Source organism: Papilio machaon, chromosome 7, assembly GCF_912999745.1.
Source record: "Papilio machaon chromosome 7, ilPapMach1.1, whole genome shotgun sequence".
NCBI classification, from domain to species: domain Eukaryota; kingdom Metazoa; phylum Arthropoda; class Insecta; order Lepidoptera; family Papilionidae; genus Papilio; species Papilio machaon.
This window is the reverse complement of record NC_059992.1, coordinates 1,697,656-1,718,531: the sequence shown is the minus strand read 5'-3', so window position 1 is coordinate 1,718,531 and position 20,876 is coordinate 1,697,656. Positions and strand designations below refer to the sequence as shown.

The 20,876-nt window shown below is 31.5% G+C and overlaps 3 protein-coding genes and 1 non-coding gene across 5 annotated transcripts in view; 3 read left to right on the top strand and 1 right to left on the bottom strand.

The window, feature by feature from the left end:
* The window catches only part of LOC106709963 (protein bark beetle), a 32,282-nt gene extending 27,571 nt beyond the window's left edge, over nucleotides 1-4,711 (top strand). Inside the window, exons 9-14 of the mRNA XM_045678605.1 lie at nucleotides 289-432; nucleotides 1,640-1,841; nucleotides 2,197-2,329; nucleotides 3,019-3,139; nucleotides 3,536-4,148; nucleotides 4,408-4,711. Of these exons, the coding sequence (XP_045534561.1) occupies nucleotides 289-432; nucleotides 1,640-1,841; nucleotides 2,197-2,329; nucleotides 3,019-3,139; nucleotides 3,536-4,148; nucleotides 4,408-4,655 (1,461 nt within the window). The 3' untranslated portion in view covers nucleotides 4,656-4,711. The remainder of the gene's footprint in view (nucleotides 1-288; nucleotides 433-1,639; nucleotides 1,842-2,196; nucleotides 2,330-3,018; nucleotides 3,140-3,535; nucleotides 4,149-4,407) is intronic.
* Trnaw-cca lies at nucleotides 923-994 on the top strand. Its single transcript has one exon. It is a non-coding gene; the product is annotated as a tRNA-Trp (tRNA).
* Nucleotides 4,712-6,422: 1,711 nt separating the features above from the next.
* LOC106710013 (equilibrative nucleoside transporter 3) lies at nucleotides 6,423-13,380 on the top strand. Its single transcript, XM_014501956.2, has 7 exons — nucleotides 6,423-6,834; nucleotides 8,242-8,396; nucleotides 8,878-9,023; nucleotides 9,980-10,414; nucleotides 10,761-10,846; nucleotides 11,743-11,939; nucleotides 13,227-13,380. The coding sequence occupies exons 1-7, from the start codon at nucleotides 6,607-6,609 to the stop codon at nucleotides 13,336-13,338; spliced, it is 1,359 nt and encodes a 452-aa protein (XP_014357442.2). The 5' UTR covers nucleotides 6,423-6,606; the 3' UTR covers nucleotides 13,339-13,380.
* A 3,322-nt stretch (nucleotides 13,381-16,702) lies between these two features.
* LOC106710011 (etoposide-induced protein 2.4 homolog) lies at nucleotides 16,703-20,688 on the bottom strand. Of its 2 annotated transcripts, XM_045678593.1 has the most exons (7): nucleotides 20,506-20,688; nucleotides 20,256-20,416; nucleotides 18,705-18,960; nucleotides 18,109-18,228; nucleotides 17,561-17,784; nucleotides 17,368-17,439; nucleotides 16,703-17,061 (listed from the first exon to the last, which is right to left on the bottom strand). In XM_045678593.1, the coding sequence occupies exons 1-7, from the start codon at nucleotides 20,518-20,520 to the stop codon at nucleotides 16,950-16,952; spliced, it is 960 nt and encodes a 319-aa protein (XP_045534549.1). In that variant the 5' UTR covers nucleotides 20,521-20,688; the 3' UTR covers nucleotides 16,703-16,949. The 2 variants fall into 2 exon arrangements, with proteins under 2 accessions (XP_045534549.1, XP_045534548.1); XM_045678592.1 differs by lacking the exon at nucleotides 20,506-20,688 and having other exon boundaries at nucleotides 20,256-20,498.
* Nucleotides 20,689-20,876: the final 188 nt, after the last annotated feature.

Sequence of the window (20,876 nt, the reverse complement as noted above, 5' to 3'; positions counted from 1 at the left end):
AAAAATACGAAATAAGAATTTCTTATTTTGATATAACATACAGACGTATCATTTTAATTATACGTATAAACTAGCTGTCGTCCGCGAATCTGTCCGCGCGGCATTAAAAAACCTTTATAAGTAACCTATGTGTTCTTCCAAAATATGTTCTACAACCTTGCCAAATTTCAACAAGATCTGTTGAGTCGTTCCGGAGATATCAAACAAACATCCATCCAAGATAAACATTCGCATTTATAATATTACGAGTAGTGAGATTCAACAGCTTCTGTTATGTTGTGTTTCCAGGTAGACTTCCAGCCATATCACATGAACAACCTGAGTGTGCTGGGCGGTGGCAAGTGCCCGCCCGGCTGGGACGCGGTCGCCGGTACTTGCTATATGTACGTCGGAGCACCTATGACCTATGAACAAGCGAGACTTTTCTGTTTGGTGAGTTTTATATGTTTTTTTTTTTTATTAATTTCCCTTATCCCTGCTGCTATCGGTTCTGCAGCAACCTTGGTTTCCTTAAAATTTCCTTAAATTACTCTGTATCTATACTAAACACTAATATAATTAAATTTAGTACATTTACGGCTTTCACAAATATTAACGAACAAATATATCGAATTACAATAACTACAATTATCTATGAATTGAATCTATAATTATCTATGAATTTATATTTTTCATTACAGAGTTTAATATGTTATTAATATCCACTTTGAATTCATTTTGTGGGGTTAAAACAACAGTTTTCGTCTTCCAAATCGTTAAATGTTCTTAAGGATAATTTTTTTTTATCGTGTTTCTTATAATGTGACAATATGTCGGATAATTACAAATGTGAATGTTCAATAAGGCAAGATTAATGTTGAAAACATTTGATTTTATTACCAAACATTTATATAAGAATTCAATTTTGATAAGTTCATTCATCGACTCCGTGGCGCAACGGTAGCGCGTCTGACTCCAGATCAGAAGGTTGCGTGTTCAAATCACGTCGGGGTCAAAAAACTTTTTCATATATTTTTTATTTTTTTCTCGATGTAGATAAAATGTGATTAAAATTTTCTAAAATAATAATTTATGTCTAGATTTTAGTTAAATTGATTATGTTCAAATTTACAACTAAAACACATTGCAATAAGATTTAGTTGAAGTGTATATATATAAAAAAAAACAATAATAATAAACAAAAAAAAACTTTCAATACTTCATTCTCGTAAATGCGAATGTTTAGAATTTAGGTGTATAGATGGATGGATGTTTGTTTGAAGGTATATACCGAACGGATCTTGATGAAATTTGTCACAGATGTAGAACATAATCTGGAAGAACGTGTAGATTATTTATCTATAATATAGATAGATTCTATATATATAAAAGATGTTTCCTAAGCATCTATATATATAAAAGAAAGTCTTGTTAGTTACACTATTTATAACTCAAGAACGGCTGAATCGATTTGACTGAAAATTGGTGGACAGGTAGCTTAGAACCAGGAAACGGACATAGGATAATTTTTACCCCGTTTTTTATTTTTCATTCCGCGCGGACGAAGTCGCGGGTAAAAGCTAGTTATATATATTTTTTTAATTCCGCGCAGACAAAATCGCATGCGATAGCTAGTTATAAATATTTTTTTTATCCCTAGTCTGATAACGCTTCAATGCCATACGTGAGTGGTAACTACGAGGCATTGTACGAGTTCATCCGGCGTCAGAGCCAATGGTTCCAGTATGGAGACCGCGTGTGGGTCAATCACATTGATTACGTAACGCAATGCACATCATTCGCCTTCTCAGCAATAGAGATAACAGATTGTTATCAGAAAAATGCATTTATATGTGAAATTGGTGAGTTAAAATTACGTACAATCGAAATAACATTGTTTACTTTTTAATTCATATTAATAGTAAAAAAATTTACTACGTTTTTTTTTATTATACTACGCTATATTTAGTTGAGTTACTAACAATAACGCAATACTTACGACAGAGTTAACTTTTTTGATATTTTTTACCCAATTTTTTGTGATTTTTTGCCCAATTTTTTTTTGTGATTTTTTGCCCAATTTTTTTTAGTTTTGTTTTAGTCCGATTGTAATTTTTGTATATTTCTATATTAATTTTCAAAATATTGCATGAATCTGTACTTTTTAAGTGATTTCAAGTGACAATTTCAATGAATTTTATCACATCAAATGAACAGATCCAAAGATATCAATTGACCCACTATCATGGCGGGGGGATACGCTGGCTGTGGCGTTCATCGGAGTTCTGTTGGCTGCTGTGGTGCTGGTGGGTGCTGCTCTCATCTGTTGGTACTCCAAATCGAAACACAGGTCAGTTACAACATTATTCTTTATAGCAGTTGCCAGAGATTTTGTCTTAGTCTTTAATATACTCGCATCAGTTATCTTCCTTTCAAATTAGGCTAAGCCTTTACAGAGATAACCAGGAACAGACGCAGACTTATGGACAACAGACAGATAGACAAAAAGACCTTCCTTAAAGGCCGGCAACGCATCTGCGATTCCTCTGGCGTTGCGGATGCCCATGGGCGTCGGATCAAATAACTTTAGGCGGTCCGTTGCTCGTTTGCTCCCTTCTCCTATGAAAAAGACAAAAAAAAAATTCGTTATAAATAACGCAAATACATTGCGTTCGCGAAACATGATTTTTTTTTTCTCAATCACCACATTCAATTTACTAATTGTTGACATTTTTGATCTTTAATTATTAGCCAAAAATACAGATGGTTTTCTCAGCGTAAGGCCTAATAACTTAAGATACTGGCTGTGAAATTATTCTTACAATTTTCATTATAATTCTCATAGTTTAGTGTTTATTTACATACTAGCTGTCGTGCTCGACTCTATCCGCGCGGCATTAAAAAAACCTTAATAAGTAGCCTATGTGTTCTTCCAGACTATGTTCTACATGTATGCCAAACATTTATTCATCTATCCATCCATCTAAACATTCGTATTTATAAGATTAGTAAAATTATAGGAATATATTAACTTTACAGACATTTGCAACGTTTGGAGCGGCGGAACTCAATACGTCAATCTTTGCATTCAGTTCGGTCTATCGGCAGCATTAATGGCGGCTTCCCTGATAATACATACAGAAGAAAACATGCACAAATGGTAAGATTTTAAAAGATGTTGACCATTACAAACATATATTAAGAAAACTTTGTACTACAATTTAAAAATACTTTATTTATTACTAGCTTTCGCCCGTGCGGAATTAAAAAAACAAACATAATAAGTAGTCTATGTGTTCTTATACACTATGTTCTACATCTATGCCAAATTTCATCAAGATCTATTGAGTTGTTCCGGAGATACTTTCTAACAAACATCCATCCATCCATCCATAAATCAATCGCATTTATTATGTTAGTAAGATTAAACAAAACAGATTTTAAGAATTTAAATTCTTTCAAATCTCATCAATTTTTACTTAACAATTACGATATACTCTAAATGTATAAAAAAAACCTAGATATAAAAATAAAAAAAACCATTTGTCTATTATAGAGTACACGTTCAACTGACACATTGACAAAGGGCTCGGACTATCGCAAGATACTTGCTTCAACAACTTCCATGGAATCTATGGAAAAGAGTCAATTTAATTCTTCCATAGAAGACAATCAAAGCTTCGATATCTATGAAGCACACAACCCCAGCAATGTCATACAACTAAAACACAGTACATTCAATAAAAAACCATCTCCAGAATACTCCGTACCAGAAACAACCAGACCATACAACTTGGGGTACCGAAATGAAGGTTATAAAGAAAATTCCGGTACATTAGAAACCCCAATAAGTGCTACAACAGAAGAATTACCAATAATTCATCACCCAGGTGGACTTACATCACCTGATGATGAAAGTTTATCACCGAATAACGACTCTCAATATTTCACATCGGATACGTTACCTTTGAGACCTTTAAATACTGATCCTTCAACTTTAAAACGAGAGTTAGAAAAAGATGGAAAGATATATGGTCCGTACGGGACCCCTAACTATGGTGCACAGCCAAAGCTATCTTTTCTAATGGAGTTAAGGTCTAAAATGCCGGAGCAACCTCAAGCAGGTGCCGTACCTACTACCACATTTGGACAGAGGATAGATACACCAGGTATTTTTTATTTCAATTTTATTTTAATTTCATTCATAATTTTTCAACGATAACACCCCCTTGGGGGCATTATGGGGCCTAGAAAAAATGGGGGGGCATTGATGTGGGTCGGGAGGGTGATGTATAATTTGTAATTACATTTACTTTATATAGTATTTTAAATTTCACTTTCAAAATTAACACCCACCTACTACACAATAATAAGTACAACATATTCCGGCAGTGGAAACCCTCCCTAAATAACTATCCATATCAACAGATCAGCAGCAGTTCTACGACGATACAATCGCGTCGACTCCACAACCTCAGTACTACGACTCACAATCAGAGGCTCTCGCAAGTTACGACTCCAGCCCAAACTCCTCGAACACATACCCATCAGACCTGCACTCCAGGTCCAAGTCTGAAGCACTACTCGAAACTAATTTCGACTTCGATGAAACGACACCTACACCAATGACTGAAGATAGCCGATCTTACAGCCAACCATTGGAAACAGCCATGTAGTAGTATTTTTTTTATATGGCAACATTAGATTAGCACTAAAAAAATGTTTCATACAATGCAATTAAATATTATTACTTATATTTGATCGTTAAAAAATAATTGCAAAATAGACTAAAATAAATAAATTTGTAATATAATCATAATAAAGTGCAATTAACATCACAAAGGGGCCTTATTCAAAAATAATTAATATCAATTAAATCGTTAGAGTAATTGTACCAATTACAACGTAAGTACGTATTAAGTTTGCCGCGAAAACTATTGAGTGATCAATGTTGCTATAAACTATTATCTCCAACAATTGTGGGAAAATGTAAATATGTATAAATTTAATCATGATTGGAAAGTTGTCAAAGGTAGAAGTTTTATTACATATGTCTTCGTTTAGAAATACTAGTTACTAATTAAGTATCTTGGAACGCATAGTTGTTGGGGCGAAAGATATCAATGTTAAAGAAGCAAAGAAAAGACTGAAAATATTTTTCACGTAATATAATGTTCTATTGCATTTATATATTTAGCTTCATTTAGTATCCATTGCTAAAAATATATAATTTTTGCATTTATATATTTCAAATATCTTCTATTTTAAATATCGCTAACGTTCTTACCAAATCTTGCTTCTGCAATTAATTGCAACACAGAAAAGTTACACAATGTATTTATAGGAAAAAAGCAAGATCTCATTTAAGTAAAATAATATATTTTCTTTTTTTTGAAGCAATTATGAATTGAAGGATTTTATGTTTTATTTTCCAAATTTTGGAAAATATTTGCTTCTTAAAAAATCAAAACAACACTAAAGTAGCGTAAAATTTACATTTAGGTGGATATTTAGTTTGAGATAGAGTTAAGCTAAATAATTTTAAAAAGTATAGTACTAAGTCCATGTAATGTGTCCGTCCTTAGGTTAAATGAAATATATAAAGAAATATATATATTAATATACTTTATTTTTGTCATATACTGATTTCTTTTACATTTGGTTTTAATGCCACCTTTTATTTAATAAATAAATTACATCACATGCATTTTAGCATTAAAAACAAAGAAATATTTATAAATATTAAGAAAAGTTTGTTTATGCTTTAATTGTTACATTGTACAAATGTGAGACAAAACATTAATTTTAATCAAGAAAGTTATTAAAATTTTAATACTTTAATAAACGTTGTTGTTTTATTTACCAATAGCTGTCGCTCGCGACTCCATCCGCGTGGCATTATAAAAACTTAATTAGTAGCCTACTTATTCTTCCAAGCTATGTTATACATCTATACCGAATTTCAACGACATGCAGCCGTTCTGAAGATGCCTTATAACAAACATCATTCTATCCATCCAAACATACGCATTTATAATATTAGTAAGATTCATCTGGAAAAATTCTATGTCTAGATGACAAAAGTTTGTAAATTTTGAAAGACTGCTGAGCTTCAAATTATCAATTCATCAAACTACAAGTAAGACCTTATTTAGTTATAACGAGAAATATTTACACGGGGTAAAGGAAACTGATATCCAGGCAACATTAATAATATTACAATATTGGTATCACGACAAATTAAGACCCAAGGAGCTGTGTGTGATCGAGATCGCAATATACACACTCTCATACGAATGCAAAAGATGGCAATACAATTTTATTCCTCATCAAATTACTTTGTTGGTTGGTACTCTATGGATGTATGATGAATATTTTATTGACAGCAGTTGACAAGTTGACAAAGGCAAAGGCAGTGTTATGTATAAATTAAAAATTAAGATATAAAAATATTTATGTAAGTTACATATTCACGTCTACAGAATGGATCAAAATATATAAGTTTAAAATTAAATGTTGTCTTAAAATTGGAGTATTTAAAATCGCGGGGACAACAAATATCAAGTTACTATTCTCCTTTGTAACTTGTATTAATTTTTGTTGTAAGTTGAAAGTAGAAAAATCACCATGGATGCTACAGGCTCGATAAACAATGACGAGATTGAGACTATGGAAAACGAAGAGGAGGTCATTGATGATTCAGAAGAAAGGGAACTTGTGACGGATTCTTGCTCTACAAAAGTATTGAATAGTGAGGAACAACCGACCGATAGATATAGACTTGTTTACATACTTTTCTATCTTTTCGGCATCACATCGCTTGTGCCATGGAATTTCCTTATAACTGCAAACGACGTAAGTAATTATTGTAATTCATGCTAATTAAATAGTACATTAATTAATTAATAAAATAATACTTCATTATAATTATAAAAAAATGAATACGTTCTTACAAATAAGACGATGAATCATAATTACTTAGTTATTGTTATTTATTTCCTGGTATTGAAATAAGCTTGAAAGTCTTAAAAATTAGTTTTCTAGACAAGTGTAGTTCAGCTCTGAACTGGTTCAAAATATCAGCTCATATAAGTTTAAACCATTGAGCTGCAGCTCAAAAAGCAATAATAACCATCACATTTACATTGCCCAGCCAAATAGACAAAAAACATTGTTCCCAAAGTAAGTTATTGCACAAAACATTTAATTCAAGTCTATGATGTTTTTTGTCTTATGGAAAAACGAAAAAATTCACTGTAGTAAAACAGGTTTAAAGGACTAACGTAGAAGTCAAATTAAATGTCAAATGCTCATTCGGGTATTGACATTAAGAACTGAATTAAAAATGAATAGACGGTAAAACTAACAGCCTTAATTTAAAACAATTTGACTCATTAAAAAATGAAGCCTAAGTTTGTATTCATAAAAAAACAAACACGACACTGGCACATTATATTAAGGAATAGCCATAAACAAGAAATATAATAAGATTTTGTATCAAATTTAATAAAATACTTCATAGCAAATATAATACATCTAGGTCACTTATTAACCTTTAACTATTTGATGTCAAGGCGAATTTGCATTTTCATTATTATTACATTACTATTAATATAATAGTAACTATCTTTGGTTATTATCAAGGTTTGATTTAATAAATTCTAGTATAAATTAAATTAGACGGCTTATATAAAGATTGTATAAATTGAATAAAGCAGCACGGCAGACAAAAATCCTTTTTATTTGTTGTTTAAATCACTTATTCTAAAACTTTATACATATTTACATTAAATATTCCATAAAACTCTATTCACAACTATATCATGTTGTAAACTTCCCGTGCCATTACTATCTTTTACCTATATTTTTCTAATATAAAAGGCAAAGGTATTAGTGGCCAATATGCCACCTCTTTGGCAGAATGCAAACTCCTTGTTTGCCAAAGAGATGGGACACAGAATTAATCACTCAACTTTTATATTTTTTCATAGTGAATTAAAATTTAGGTTGTGGATCAACTTGCATAATGGATTTGTATCAACAGTGCTTTTTAAAAATGCTTAAGCTCATGACATTAGAAACTTGTGAAATACTCTAACTGCCATACTCATTTGTTAAGTGGCCACTACAAGAGTCATTAGATTAACTATGAAAAACTTACACTAAATTATCTTTTAAATAAACCTTAAGACTCTGAGTGCAAAGTAACAGATATTATATATTTATCTGTACATATTGTCTTAATTTTCAATATGTTTTCAGTACTGGATGTACAAGTTCCGAGATGTGACACCCAACAATGTGACAATGTTTGTGCGCAAGACTCAATTCCAAGCTGAATTCACATCCTACCTCAATGTAGCCACCGCTATACCCAACTTGATCTTCCTTGTTCTTAACTCTTTGTATGGACATTTGTAAGTATATGACTGTCTAATGGCTAAAGAATCTTTTCAATTTCAAACTGTTCTCGCTTGTTTAAAATTATTATTTTTTCGTATATATGAAACAATAGATAATAAATACTTAATGATTGTTATTGCAGTATTCTAAACACTGATTTGTTTAAAAAAACCACTTTATTCTCTCTGATGTCTGTTTTTTCAAAAAATAAAACTAACTAACTAGGGTGATGCAGTGACCCGAAGTGGGTCTTGGCCTCCAACAACAAAAATCTCCACTTTCTTCAATCCCACGCCGTCCACACCCAGTCCCCGACCTGTAGCTTCCAGAGATCTTTACCCACCTCATCCATCCAACAATACCTGAGACGGCCAACTAAAAAAATTAATGGTTTTTTTTAATAGAGAACTATTTTTGTAGAGTTGTTTTTGCAATAGAAAGTTATGATTTCAAATTATATACTCAAATATTTATTTAAAATTTTGTGAATTATAGGGTACCGTTGAAGACTAGACTGCAAGGATCTCTAGTAGTGGTGACCTTGACCTTCCTGTTCACCACTGCACTGGTACAAGTTGACTCCGATGAATGGCAGAGCACATTCTTTATCATCACAATTGTGACAGTTGTTATTATGACTGGTGAGTTATATATTCCATTATTTTTAATACAATTTGATGATAAATCAACAGCCATCTTAAAATAGCTAATAAAAGTCCGATGCCCCTAGGTAATAAGTTAGAAGGTTGCGGAACAGTTTTTTTTTCATTATTTTTTAGGGACTTTGGTTTTTATGATCATGTCAGTCCCATAGAAAACTACTTACAAAATAACTACAAGAAAAATCAATAAAAAATTAAAAAACAAATAATAATAACAAGTATTTACATGTTGCGGAAGTTGACTTTAATGGTTAAGGGAGAGTATAATCTTCAAGTCATATTTTTGTTATATCTATGAGATATGGAAAGAGGGACTAGTCTGCAGTTTTTTCTTTATTAAAATCAATAAGATTGATTATTAATAAAATAATATATACTAAAGAGTGATATAAAGGAAATTGTGTTCAATGTTTACTCATCGCAGTAAACAAGTAGAGATAAGAGCATGATTCAACTGACCTGTACACAAATATCTGGGTCATGTCTACTCATAATTTAAGTTATGCAGAAATAGATGTAGAATAATAGATGTTTTTATATATGTAGTTTAGCCTGCGACTACGTCCGCGCGGAATTAAAAAAAAACGTAAGGGTAATAACCCTATGTGTTCTTCCAGACTATTTTCTACATACATGTCAAATTTCATCGAGATCTGTTAATCCGTCCTCGAGATACCTATACTAGCAAACATCCATCCATACATCTAAACCTTCGTATTTTACTTTTTACTATTATTATAAATGCGAAAGTTTAGATGGATGGATGTTTGTTAGAAGGACGTAACGGTTCAACAGATTTTGATGAAATTTGGCACAGATGTAGAACATAGTCTGGAACACACAGGTTACTTTTTTTTAAGTCCGCGCGGACGGAGTCGCGTGTGACAGCTAGTTTATAATATTAGAATGATTTAATAATATAATATTTGTTACAGCTGCGAGCGCAGTATTTACTGGTGGTATAGTTGGTATTGCCAGTAAATTCTCTAAGGAATATATGGCTGCGGTTGTCGCCGGACAATCTTTAGGTGGAATTATAGCCGCCATTGCACAAATTATATCTCTAGCTTTCAAAATATCCCCATTACATAGTGCATTGATTTATTTCATAATAGCAGATATAGTTGTTATAATATCTATGATTTCTTATGCTTTATTATACAAGATAGATTTCTTTACTTATCATATTTTACGTGGTAATGGTATGGCGTCTAATAGACATAGAGATGTGTCTATTGTTGTGATAATGAAGAAGATATGGGTGTACGCGTTCAGTATATTTGCCGTGTTCGCGATCAGTATGGCTGTGTATCCAGCTGTTACTGTACTGGTCGAATCTCATCCCGTTACTAAAGGAACTGATTGGAATAGTAAGTGTTTTTTATATTTATCTTTTTATTACAGTGGTATACATCTTTTCTAGTATTTTTAAGTCACATAAATACGCCTAAATAGGGAAGCGAACGTTACTCATATACATCCGGAAATGGAGATTATTTGCTTAGTTTTAATCAACGGAGAAAGGGACGCACAGAAATAATATTTCCCCTACCTATGCATCTCCTTTTTCACCAAATCTACTTCTCCTACCCATCCTTTCCTAATAAGAAAAGGATAGGAAGGAAAAGAGGACTAAAATTAGCTTCTGACAACCTCTATAAAGACGTTAACCTTTTTCTAATTGACAAATAATGGAGATTTCTGTCATTTTTTCAGATATTTTCTTTGTTCCCGTTGTGAATTATTTGATATTCAACTGTGGTGATTATTCCGGTCGTTTGGCCGCTGGATTTCTGCTGAGGGTAAATATGCTATAAATAAACACCATTAACCAGCAATTAAAGTTATTACCGCACTCAGAGTCCTTTGTTAAGCAGGACACGAATTTACAAAAGTAGCAAACGAGTAAGCGGCCATCTGAATTCGCCGGAATAGCGAAGGGGCTGCTCATAGACATTCGTAAATACAGATGCGTTGCCTATCGTCAATCGACGGAGGAGAGGACGTACAGAAAGAGGGTATTTCCCCTTCCTTATCCTTTCCTTATAAAGAAACAATGGGAAGGGAGATGAGAGTAAAATTAGGTCTCCGGTACCATATTCATCTGATTGTACGCGGAATTACTTCTACTTGACGCCTGTCTTCTATTGTCGTGGTATTTCGGATCCGAACAGATCGATGGCTCCTACAAATAAGGGTCAATGTGCAAATTGACAACTTTACAGGAGAGGCTCTCAAAGTTACAACCATGTATGAAAATAGACCACATACGCCCTTTTACTTTAACAAAAAAACACGTTTACATCTGTAAATATGTATTTATGTTTAGTGCATTTTGTTAACTAGGGTCGTAGGTAGATTTTAACATTAAAAAGTAAAAATCGTCAACTTTAATTATTCACAACTTTCGCGAGATATTTTCATTAACTAAAATAGGAAACGGCTAAAACACTAACGTACATATGTCCAATGTCGGCACCGACTAATTTCGAGCCGATCGGGGGCCCTTCGTCAGGGTGAGTGGGACTGGTATTATTTCGCGGACGTAGCCTACGACGCTTACGACGACCAGTGACCACTCACCCTAATGAACGGCTCCCGATGGGCTCGAAACTAGTCGGTGCCGACTTTAGTTAATCATCCATTAGGACCAATCGAGATGTCGCTGGCTCTACAACTGTTAAGTATTATCTTCCAGCCAACCAATCAATGGTTGATAGCGGTGGCCAGTGTATTGAGGGTCATTGGCGTACCCATGCTGATGCTGTGCAACGCTCAGCCTCGCAAACATCTCCCAGTGCTCTTCCTCTGGGATTACGAGTACATTATCATTATGATACTGTTTGCATTCTCTAATGGATATCTCACTAACATCGTCATGATTAATGCTACAAGGTAAGTTACTTGAAATAATTAAACATGTATTTTATGAAGGTTAGGACACAGTTTTAATAGTCTAGTATTAAGGCCCGTATAGACTCTTCTTGTTGTATAACGACCAAATTATCGACTAATGAAATATATCCTTTATTTTGCCTCTTTGGTCATATTTAAAATCTTGACCAAATAAACTTATTTGCAATTTAAATAGATGGCTAGATCGCTTTATTTTTTAAACATTTTATAACAATACGAGTTGTAAAAATGTTAAGTAAGTAGTCTATGTGTTCTTCCTGACTATGTTCTACATCTGTGACAAATTTCATTGAGATCCGTTGAAACGTTACGGATCTACCTTCAAACATACATTCTTCTAAACTTTCGCATTTATTTTAGTATTAGTAGTTTTTTAATTTATTTGTTACACACATACAAATCTTTCCTCATAGACTTATGTATAGATAAAAAAGTATGGATAATAATTATATCTAATGTATAGTCCTGTACTTGTAACTCCGGTTAAAGTTATTTAATGTCTTGTTCGTAGTTTGTAAAAATGACTAATCATATTCTAGTATTTAATACTTTGTTAAAATAAAGATAAGACATGTTGATACCTCATACGTATCAATACAAACACGTGTTTAAGTAATAAACATTAATGATAGAGATAAATATGTTCCTAGTTTATGTACACAAGTAATTAACCAATTCAAGATAACTTTATATCATAAACATCTGCGTAAACATTTATATAATAAGTAAAACGTAAAGTTAGTCTTTTTATTTAGAACTAGCTATCGCCGACGACTCCGTCCGCGCGGAATTAATAAAAATGTAATAAGTAGCCTATGTGTTCTAGACCAGGGATCCCCAAAGGGGTCGATATTGAACTTAAAGCATGCTAATTATCACTCTGTCTTCTTCTATTAACCTAAGTCAGAATGAAAAATAATAATTATAACAATAATTGATCTTAAAAGTAGATAATTTAGCTATGGGGGTCCAAAATAGTTTGGGGATCCCTGATGTAGACTATGTTCTACATCTGTGCCAAATTTCATCAAGATCCGTTGAGCCGTTCGGGAGATACCTTCAAACAAACATCCATTCATTCATCCATTTAAACATTACCATTAATAAGATTAGCGTTCCCTTTCAACTTCGTCTGCGCAGAAAAAAATAGCCTAAAATATGCCCATCGCATGCGACCATCTTCTACGCGACCAAAATCGGGCTTGCGGACGTACAGACAGACATACACAAATACATCATGTGTAAAAATACAAATTTTAATTCCAGAGTGGTAGATATACACGAGCGTGAGAAAGCATCTTCAGTGATAGCGACGATGCTCTGCGTCGGCCTCACTGTAGGTGCGGCTATAGGCATGCTGCTTGTACGACTATTGTAATTTTATTATTGACGGCATTATAATAATTTAGTATTAATTAAAATACGACATAAACGAAAAAACTTAATATCTAATTCCTAGAAGTAATGTTACCTTAGTTGTTTAAAAAAACCGACGGCTTTGGTTTAAGCTGAAAAAAAAAATGAAGGTACTTACTCTTTGACGTCAAAGATTAGGTTAGGAAATAATCGCTGTCTGTTTTGTCTATGGTTAAAAATTAAATGAAAATTATCTCAATGTTATTGTACATTGAGATAATTTTCAATTTTAAATATGTACCTAATTAAATAGATGATAATTTAGTTATGCCTATTCAAGCATATTTAAGTGTAAGTTTACATTGCTGTAACTGACAAAATATTGTTCACTTTATAATGCATACGTTTTACAGGATTATATGTAATTTTCGTCAGTTAAAATGTAGAAATTCTATAAAAATTCTCAATATCTTTGCTATTTTTATTGTAAACTTATCGCTTTATCAAAGCATAATGATCGTAAAAAATGTACCTAATTTCTTTGTGTCGTTAAATAATAATAATGTAAAATAATATCGAAACTATATTTTAAGAATAACTTAATTTGTATTAGTTTTTATTCTATGACATAAAAATTAGTAATAGTAGTAAAAAATATTGCTTCAAATTTTCCTCAATAGTGAGCATAATAATACATATCTATACAGTTAAATAAAATATAAAATAATTAACAAACATATTAATATTTTTTAATAATATAATAGTACTTTGGCTTTAATTTTTTTTTATTTAATATTGTATTAATGTATTATTGTAATAATTTGACCTACCTTATGGTGCATGCATTAGTTAATTTTAATTGATTTTAGTGTAAATTACCACTGTAGATATATATGTGTATAAAATATATCGTTATTCCTTTCATTCTCAATGAAGAAATGAGATAACGAGTTTTAAATATGTCAGCAGTGGAAATTGTCTATTGTCCTTTCATTGTCATATGCTACGCATATCTCAAGTTGGTCGCAATACATTACGTTTTTTCGTAATTTCACACTCGATATAATACATTCCTATATATTTTTTTTAATTATATAATGTGTCAATTATATTATTTTAATTTTCCATTGAATATATATTTACATGAATAAAAAAATTAATAACAATATTGAGTTGGCTTATAACTGATATGCTAAAAATCTTTAGCCGTAGGTTTCTGAGACAAAAATCTCTTTAGAACAATTTTATCATCCCATTGTTGACTCTGAATTTCTAGTTTAATTTTGGGCCGACTATTTTGATATCTCTTTTTTTATCGTATGTGTTTTATTTTAACATTTAAACGTTTCGACTGCTGTGACATTTGTATTTACACACGTTGTCTATGGTTTTCCAAAGAGAATGTCAGTGATGACATATGTCAATACAAAGTGTCACTGCAGTCGAAAACCATGGCGAAGAAAATAGATCTCAAGTAAGTTATGATAATAGATCAAATACATAAATGTAATGTAAATAAAACCGAATTAAATGTTAGTAGAATAAAGGTTAAAGCTCACTTGTCAACTCCTCTTGTTCCTGGTACCGATTGAGCGGAATAAAGATGTAAATTTGTTAAAATGACATCACTCTTTGCAAACGACGTATCGTTTTGCTTAATTCTTTAAACCTTTAACTCTATAGATATTTTCGTTTAGACATTGGTATTAAATAATTAATGCTGTTTTTATTTTGGTAGTAAATATCTAACGAATATTTGAAAACAACTGATGTTTTCGATCGAAAATTAAAAAAAAACAATCCTGTTTTTGATTTATTTTTTATTACTAATTGTAATATTTTTACGGGTTATTTTCGACAATTTATTTTTAATCTAGATCAATATTTTTTTAGCATAATATTTTTTATTTAAAAGTAATTTTAAATAGACCAACATGTAGACAAAGTGTCAGTCAGTAATTTTTTTTCAATTTGTTTCGTTACAAAATAATATTGTATGTAACAAGCATGCTAAGAATTATTAAATGTAGTCTAACTTCAGGACAATCTGTTATAAAACTTTGTCTACATTTTAGTCTAAATTAATCAATTGTGATATTCTACATGTAAGCTTTTTTATTTACCTTAATTTTTAATTATATTAAAACACGAATTTGTTTTAATCTAGTTTAAATTAGGCTTTATTTAGTATATTCAATTTTTTATCCAATACTATTGACCAGGAAGAAAAAAATGTGTTAAATTTTTAATGTATAATTAAATATTATGTCTCATAACATGTTTGTTTTATTAATGGGAAGAAATAATGGGGTTGGGAAAAACAGAAATAAAATAGAAATTAATTGTTCAGTCATTTTTTTATTAAATAAATTATGTCATGTAAAATATCATCACAATATCCAATGAATATGAGTTATTAATGTACATTCAAAAGTACGTTCCCTTTTCCTGGGTCTGACGAAATAATCGGACAAAAACAATTTTATCTTAGCTTTTTCAAAATGTCTTCCACCAATGGAAACCTACTTTAACTGAGAGCACGGATTCGTAAAATCACTACAAAAAAATGTAAATTATCGTCCGTGATAATCGAAATTATTACATAAGCAAAAATTTTACTTCAACTAAATTTTACATACTAAGAAATGATCCTTCGAGTCGGATTCAAACTGGATAACTTTTAGTATTATAAATTTAATTACCTTTGACGTTATATATGATGATTATATAATTTGATACATTAACCAATATCCAGGCACCATATATATATATATAGTGCCATATGATAACAATATAAAACTAAACATTCCTTTAAAATAACATCCCTGTAAATCAGCACTTAAAAATAAATCACCCAAAAGTAAACAAATGTACTATTTATTTTGACATTAATGTAAATTAACATGAAAACTTTCTACTTGTATATACACTTCAGAATTTATTTTGCTGAGATTTTGCATTAAAACAATCCTAAAAATTGAACAAGACCATTTGTAAAATATTTGCATCTATTTTGAACTTACAGAGATCATTTAAGGTTTAAATTATGGAATTGATTTTTTAGAATTTCATTTTACTTTTTTTTTAATTAATCTTTGTCATTTTTTCCGCTACAAGAATGGTTTTTATGGTCCGATAATATTTTTTTTACAAAATCGACTTTCATACAATCATTTTAATGAGGAGAAAAACAGACTTGTTCACTATAGATATCAGGATCAAGGGTATCAGTAAGACTAACTATACCATAGATAAAAAAAATACTTTATTTTATATACAAAGTACTCTGGACTATAGACATAGCAATGATTTCTGTCAAAATCACTAAAAAAAAAAAATTTTTTTTTGATAATCATTTGTCACGAAATAAAAAAAGTTAATCGTTAAATAATCTTTGACAAAAGACAGCCCACTCTTAATGCTAGCGCCATTTATGAGCTTTCAGTTTTTCTCCCCTTTTCATACACAAATGTACAATTTTATACAAAATTCATACTGAGATATGAGAGCCTTATTTATAACAGGCTTATATTGAATGTTACAAAGCTACCATTATTTACCATTAGTATCTAGTACATGAGTGTTGTTTGATGTCCCCTCCCCTTCCACCTCGCACTACAAACTGCCACTCTATCAGCTGTTTCTATCAACAGCAGTGCGTTCAATCTCCGCAGTGTTTCGCACGATGCGGAACATTCCATTGGATATCGCTACGACTGGAGAGAACAGTCTCAGTGGATATTCACTGAAAGTGACAATTTTCTTTTTAATTTTTACAAAAAAAAAACAACCTTATTTTTTTAATTATGCCAGTGTTTGAAAAAATTAGATCTAGTTAAAAATAATAATCACTATTTACAATTTACGTAAGTTAATTTGAAAATATCCTAATGGGCTCTTCTATTATTGTCTTTTCAAATGGTCATTAATTTTTAACCTAACTTAGCTTTAAAGCTGATAAAAAATTAACATTTAATTAATTTTAGCATCATTTTGGCATTGTATTGAATTCAATTAACCTGTAAATACTAAATATGATACATCGACTTACCTTCCTATGACTGGGGTAGCTTCGTTCCCGCTCAAAATGAACACAGGAAAGAAAATGGAGAAAACACAACCACTGGAAAAAAAGGGAGCCCATATTTAATTAACTTAATAAAATGTTTCACAAACAAATCTACATAAAGTAAACTATTTTTTTCCTAATTTCTAATATAAAAATCTGCAAGCTATATACATACCTAATAATATACGAATGAGGGATCTGCGTGAGCACTGCCAACGGCAAACCAAACCCTAGGAAGTACGGCCAATTGGACTCGATGAAGGTCAAACGTTTGTGCAACTCCCAGCCCATGTTGAACCATTTATACTCAAATGAATATAAAGAGTAGAGTAGGCACATATGTACTAAGCATAGAAGTTCACCGATATATGTGATCGGTAACATACTGACTAACATACTCTGAAATAAATTACTTGAATTAACAAATTGAGACAAAAAAATGGTAGACGCCAGCAACAACATCTGTTGCATGGCCTCGCCCGGTGAAATACCACGACCACACAGAAGACAGACGTGAAGTGGAAGTAATTCCGCGTTTCGTCTATTGAGTGTGTTGCCGGAGTCCTAATTTTAGTCCTCTTTCCGTACCCACTCTTTTCTTATAAGGAAAGGATGGGAAGGGGAGGTGGATTTGATGGAGGAGGAGATGCATAGAAAGGTTAAATATTCCCTTTCAATACATATACATACCATACATACATACTTATTAATAAGTATATATACCTGAACTAGAAACAGAGCTTGTACAAGTAGACTGAACAGTGAGTCAGCAATAATCTTGCTGACGCTGGACATGAACTGTGGCCGCCCTCGCCGGTGTCTGTATGCTGAATCTGCTATGTCCTATAGACAATTGCAATCATAAATAACATGTTCAGGACTATATAATTTGTACTGTGTGTGTTTTAGTATTGCATAAAAATGAGTTAAGTATTTGGAGGCTGTTTAACTCCATAATTATTGTGTAAAGTGTATTAATACAGGTCAGATGATTTTTTAGGAGTTGTTGAAATTGTTTTAAGATTTCCAATTAAAATTATTGCAAGATGATATGAGTAACATATTAAATAACAAGCTGTCGCCCACAACTCTGTCCGCTCTGCATTAAAAAAACTTTATAAGAAGCCTATATGTTCTTCCAGACTATGTTCTACAACCTGGTCAAATTTCATCAAAATCCATTGAGTCATTCTCGAGATATCTTCAAACAAACATCTATCCATCCATCTAATCATTCGCACTTATGATATTAGTAAGATAATTAATATAATAATGTATGAATTAAAAAATAAATCTACACAAAAATAAAAACAACTTACTTGAAACCAAAGGGCATTTACTAGCTTGCTCAGGAGAAACAATGGTAGCACCCATATCATTCTAAATGTCATAGAGAGGAATGGTTGCATCCAGCCCCAGACGTTGTGCGCTACTCCAGGATCATGGCCGAATACAGCCAACACTAAGTACTTCACCGCAGGTAACAGGGCGTACTCAAACACAAGTATACTCAGTAAAAATATAAAACCATTTAATATACATGATTGTAATACCCTTGTAAGTACTTTTGATTCCCTGGAACAAAAAAGTTACAAATATTTTTTTTTATTTAATAATAATAATAATAATAATAAATTTCTTTATTTAACTATAAGCCATTTCTCACAAAATTAGTGGGGCTCTGTCTCCCGAACTAGTTAAAACTGTGTTTCCGGAGGCAGCGCCTTCTCTTATATATTACTTAATTAAGCGCTAGTTGCTATATTATATATGTTAAAAGATACATTGTATTTTGTTATATTAAAGAGACAATTTGTGTGTAATAGTGTGTTTGAAAGTGTATGTGTAATTTTTTTTTTAATATTCTACAAATTTTTTAGAAATTTGGTACGTCTGGTATTTTTATTGCGTTATTTTTAATAGATTTTCAGTATAGTCGTAGTCAAGTGCCATTAGCCATTGTGTTATATATTTTTTAAATTTAAAATTACTCAAAGCTCCTAGGTTGGTATCAATCTGCACTTGAATTCGGTTGTAGATCCAGGGTGCAAGAAAGTTGTAATGTCTTTGCGCAAAGCTGGTTTTGGTAAGGGGAATAGGGCAGCAAAGTTTTCTTGTTTTATTTAAAACTACTACATAGCATCCTTACAGTATACAACCAATTTGACACTATACACACTTTACATACATAGTAGTTTACACAATAACATATTTTATTATAACAGTAAATAACACATAATAATGACCAATAAAAAAATTACATAGATAAACAGATGTCTTGTATCACTTGCATATATTGCATATATTGTGGATAATCATGAAAGTTTTATACTGATGTCATAATTGTCAGTTCATATATGTCCACACTGAGAAGCTTGAAGCCTATGTAGTTTAGGGGTGACTAGGACTTCATCAGTCTAGTCTTTATACTGTGTGAACATTGATTTACCACTTGCTAGTGTGTGAAAGTAAAAAAATCACAATGTACATTAAAACTAGACTGAATTTTTTAGTACAATTTGCTTTGTTAAAATATGTAAATGTAAACTCAATAACACAGTGTTTGACTTTTGATTAAGTATTGGTACTATTTACTATGTTTTTTAATACTACATTGAATATCAATACATCTTTGTTCTAGAAAATGTATCAAAAATGTTAAATGTCTCATAATGTATAGCAAACATGTAGGCAGTAAGTTACACTGTAACTGATAACGATTAAGAAATCATTCATTATATTGTACAAGTATGATAAAGGTGAGGTAAATATGATATTTATGTAAATTAAAACTGAAACATAACTTTTGAAAACAGCTGAATGCTCTATAATGCTTGTTTTAGGTTGTTTTGTGAAGGGAATTAACTTACTGTTTAATTTTTGTTTGCTTTAGTTTGTTTTTGCTGTTTTCGGAGTCTATTTGTGGTGACCTGCTTAAAGCTCGCTCATTTATTTCTTTGTCAAGGTATAAAAGCACAGTCACGCCACGTAAGCTGTCTATGAAACCTTTTATAAGCGATACAGAAAAATTCTGAAACATTAAAAACATTGTGTTGTAACAGCTGTAAAATTAAAATGTACACGACTATAACAAAGACACGACTAAAGAAGTTTGATTACTGTAACGCTCTCCATTTTATAACTGTCCGTTATCTATTGCTTCATTATACCAAGTGATAATGCGATAATGGACTTCGACTCCAAATCATTACGGAATAAAATTATTTTTTTACGTAAATACGTAATACGGTGTTGTATTTTGTTTGATCGAGATTTGACAATTTTTATGACATTGTTCTTACAAACTTTGACAATTGACGTGAATTTGACAATCCAAAGATTAGGCAACTGTGGTAAATGTAGGTGAAAGAATTTTGATGCTCTCACCTTAATTTTATCTTAACGTCACAGTGTGTTTTTATTTATCATTTTACATATATTTAGTAATAGGAGGAGACCGAAGAGCTGGCAGCTACCGCGGAGAAAGAATT

What these genes read in the sequence shown, in the direction of transcription:
- LOC106710013 (XM_014501956.2), top strand. Translation starts at nt 6,607, where the DNA reads ATGGATGCTACAGGCTCGATAAACAATGACGAGATTGAGACTATGGAA. An exon ending in TCCTTATAACTGCAAACGAC is followed by an intron (nt 6,835 to 8,241) that starts GTAAGTAATTAT and finishes ATATGTTTTCAG; the next exon opens with TACTGGATGTACAAGTTCCG. An exon ending in GACAGTTGTTATTATGACTG is followed by an intron (nt 9,024 to 9,979) that starts GTGAGTTATATA and finishes TATTTGTTACAG; the next exon opens with CTGCGAGCGCAGTATTTACT.
- LOC106710011 (XM_045678592.1), bottom strand. Translation starts at nt 20,434, where the DNA reads ATGTTTTTAATGTTTCAGAATTTTTCTGTATCGCTTATAAAAGGTTTC. An exon ending in CCTCATTCGTATATTATTAG is followed by an intron (nt 17,440 to 17,560) that starts GTATGTATATAG and finishes CTTTTTTTCCAG; the next exon opens with TGGTTGTGTTTTCTCCATTT. An exon ending in GCTACCCCAGTCATAGGAAG is followed by an intron (nt 17,062 to 17,367) that starts GTAAGTCGATGT and finishes TGTCACTTTCAG; the next exon opens with TGAATATCCACTGAGACTGT.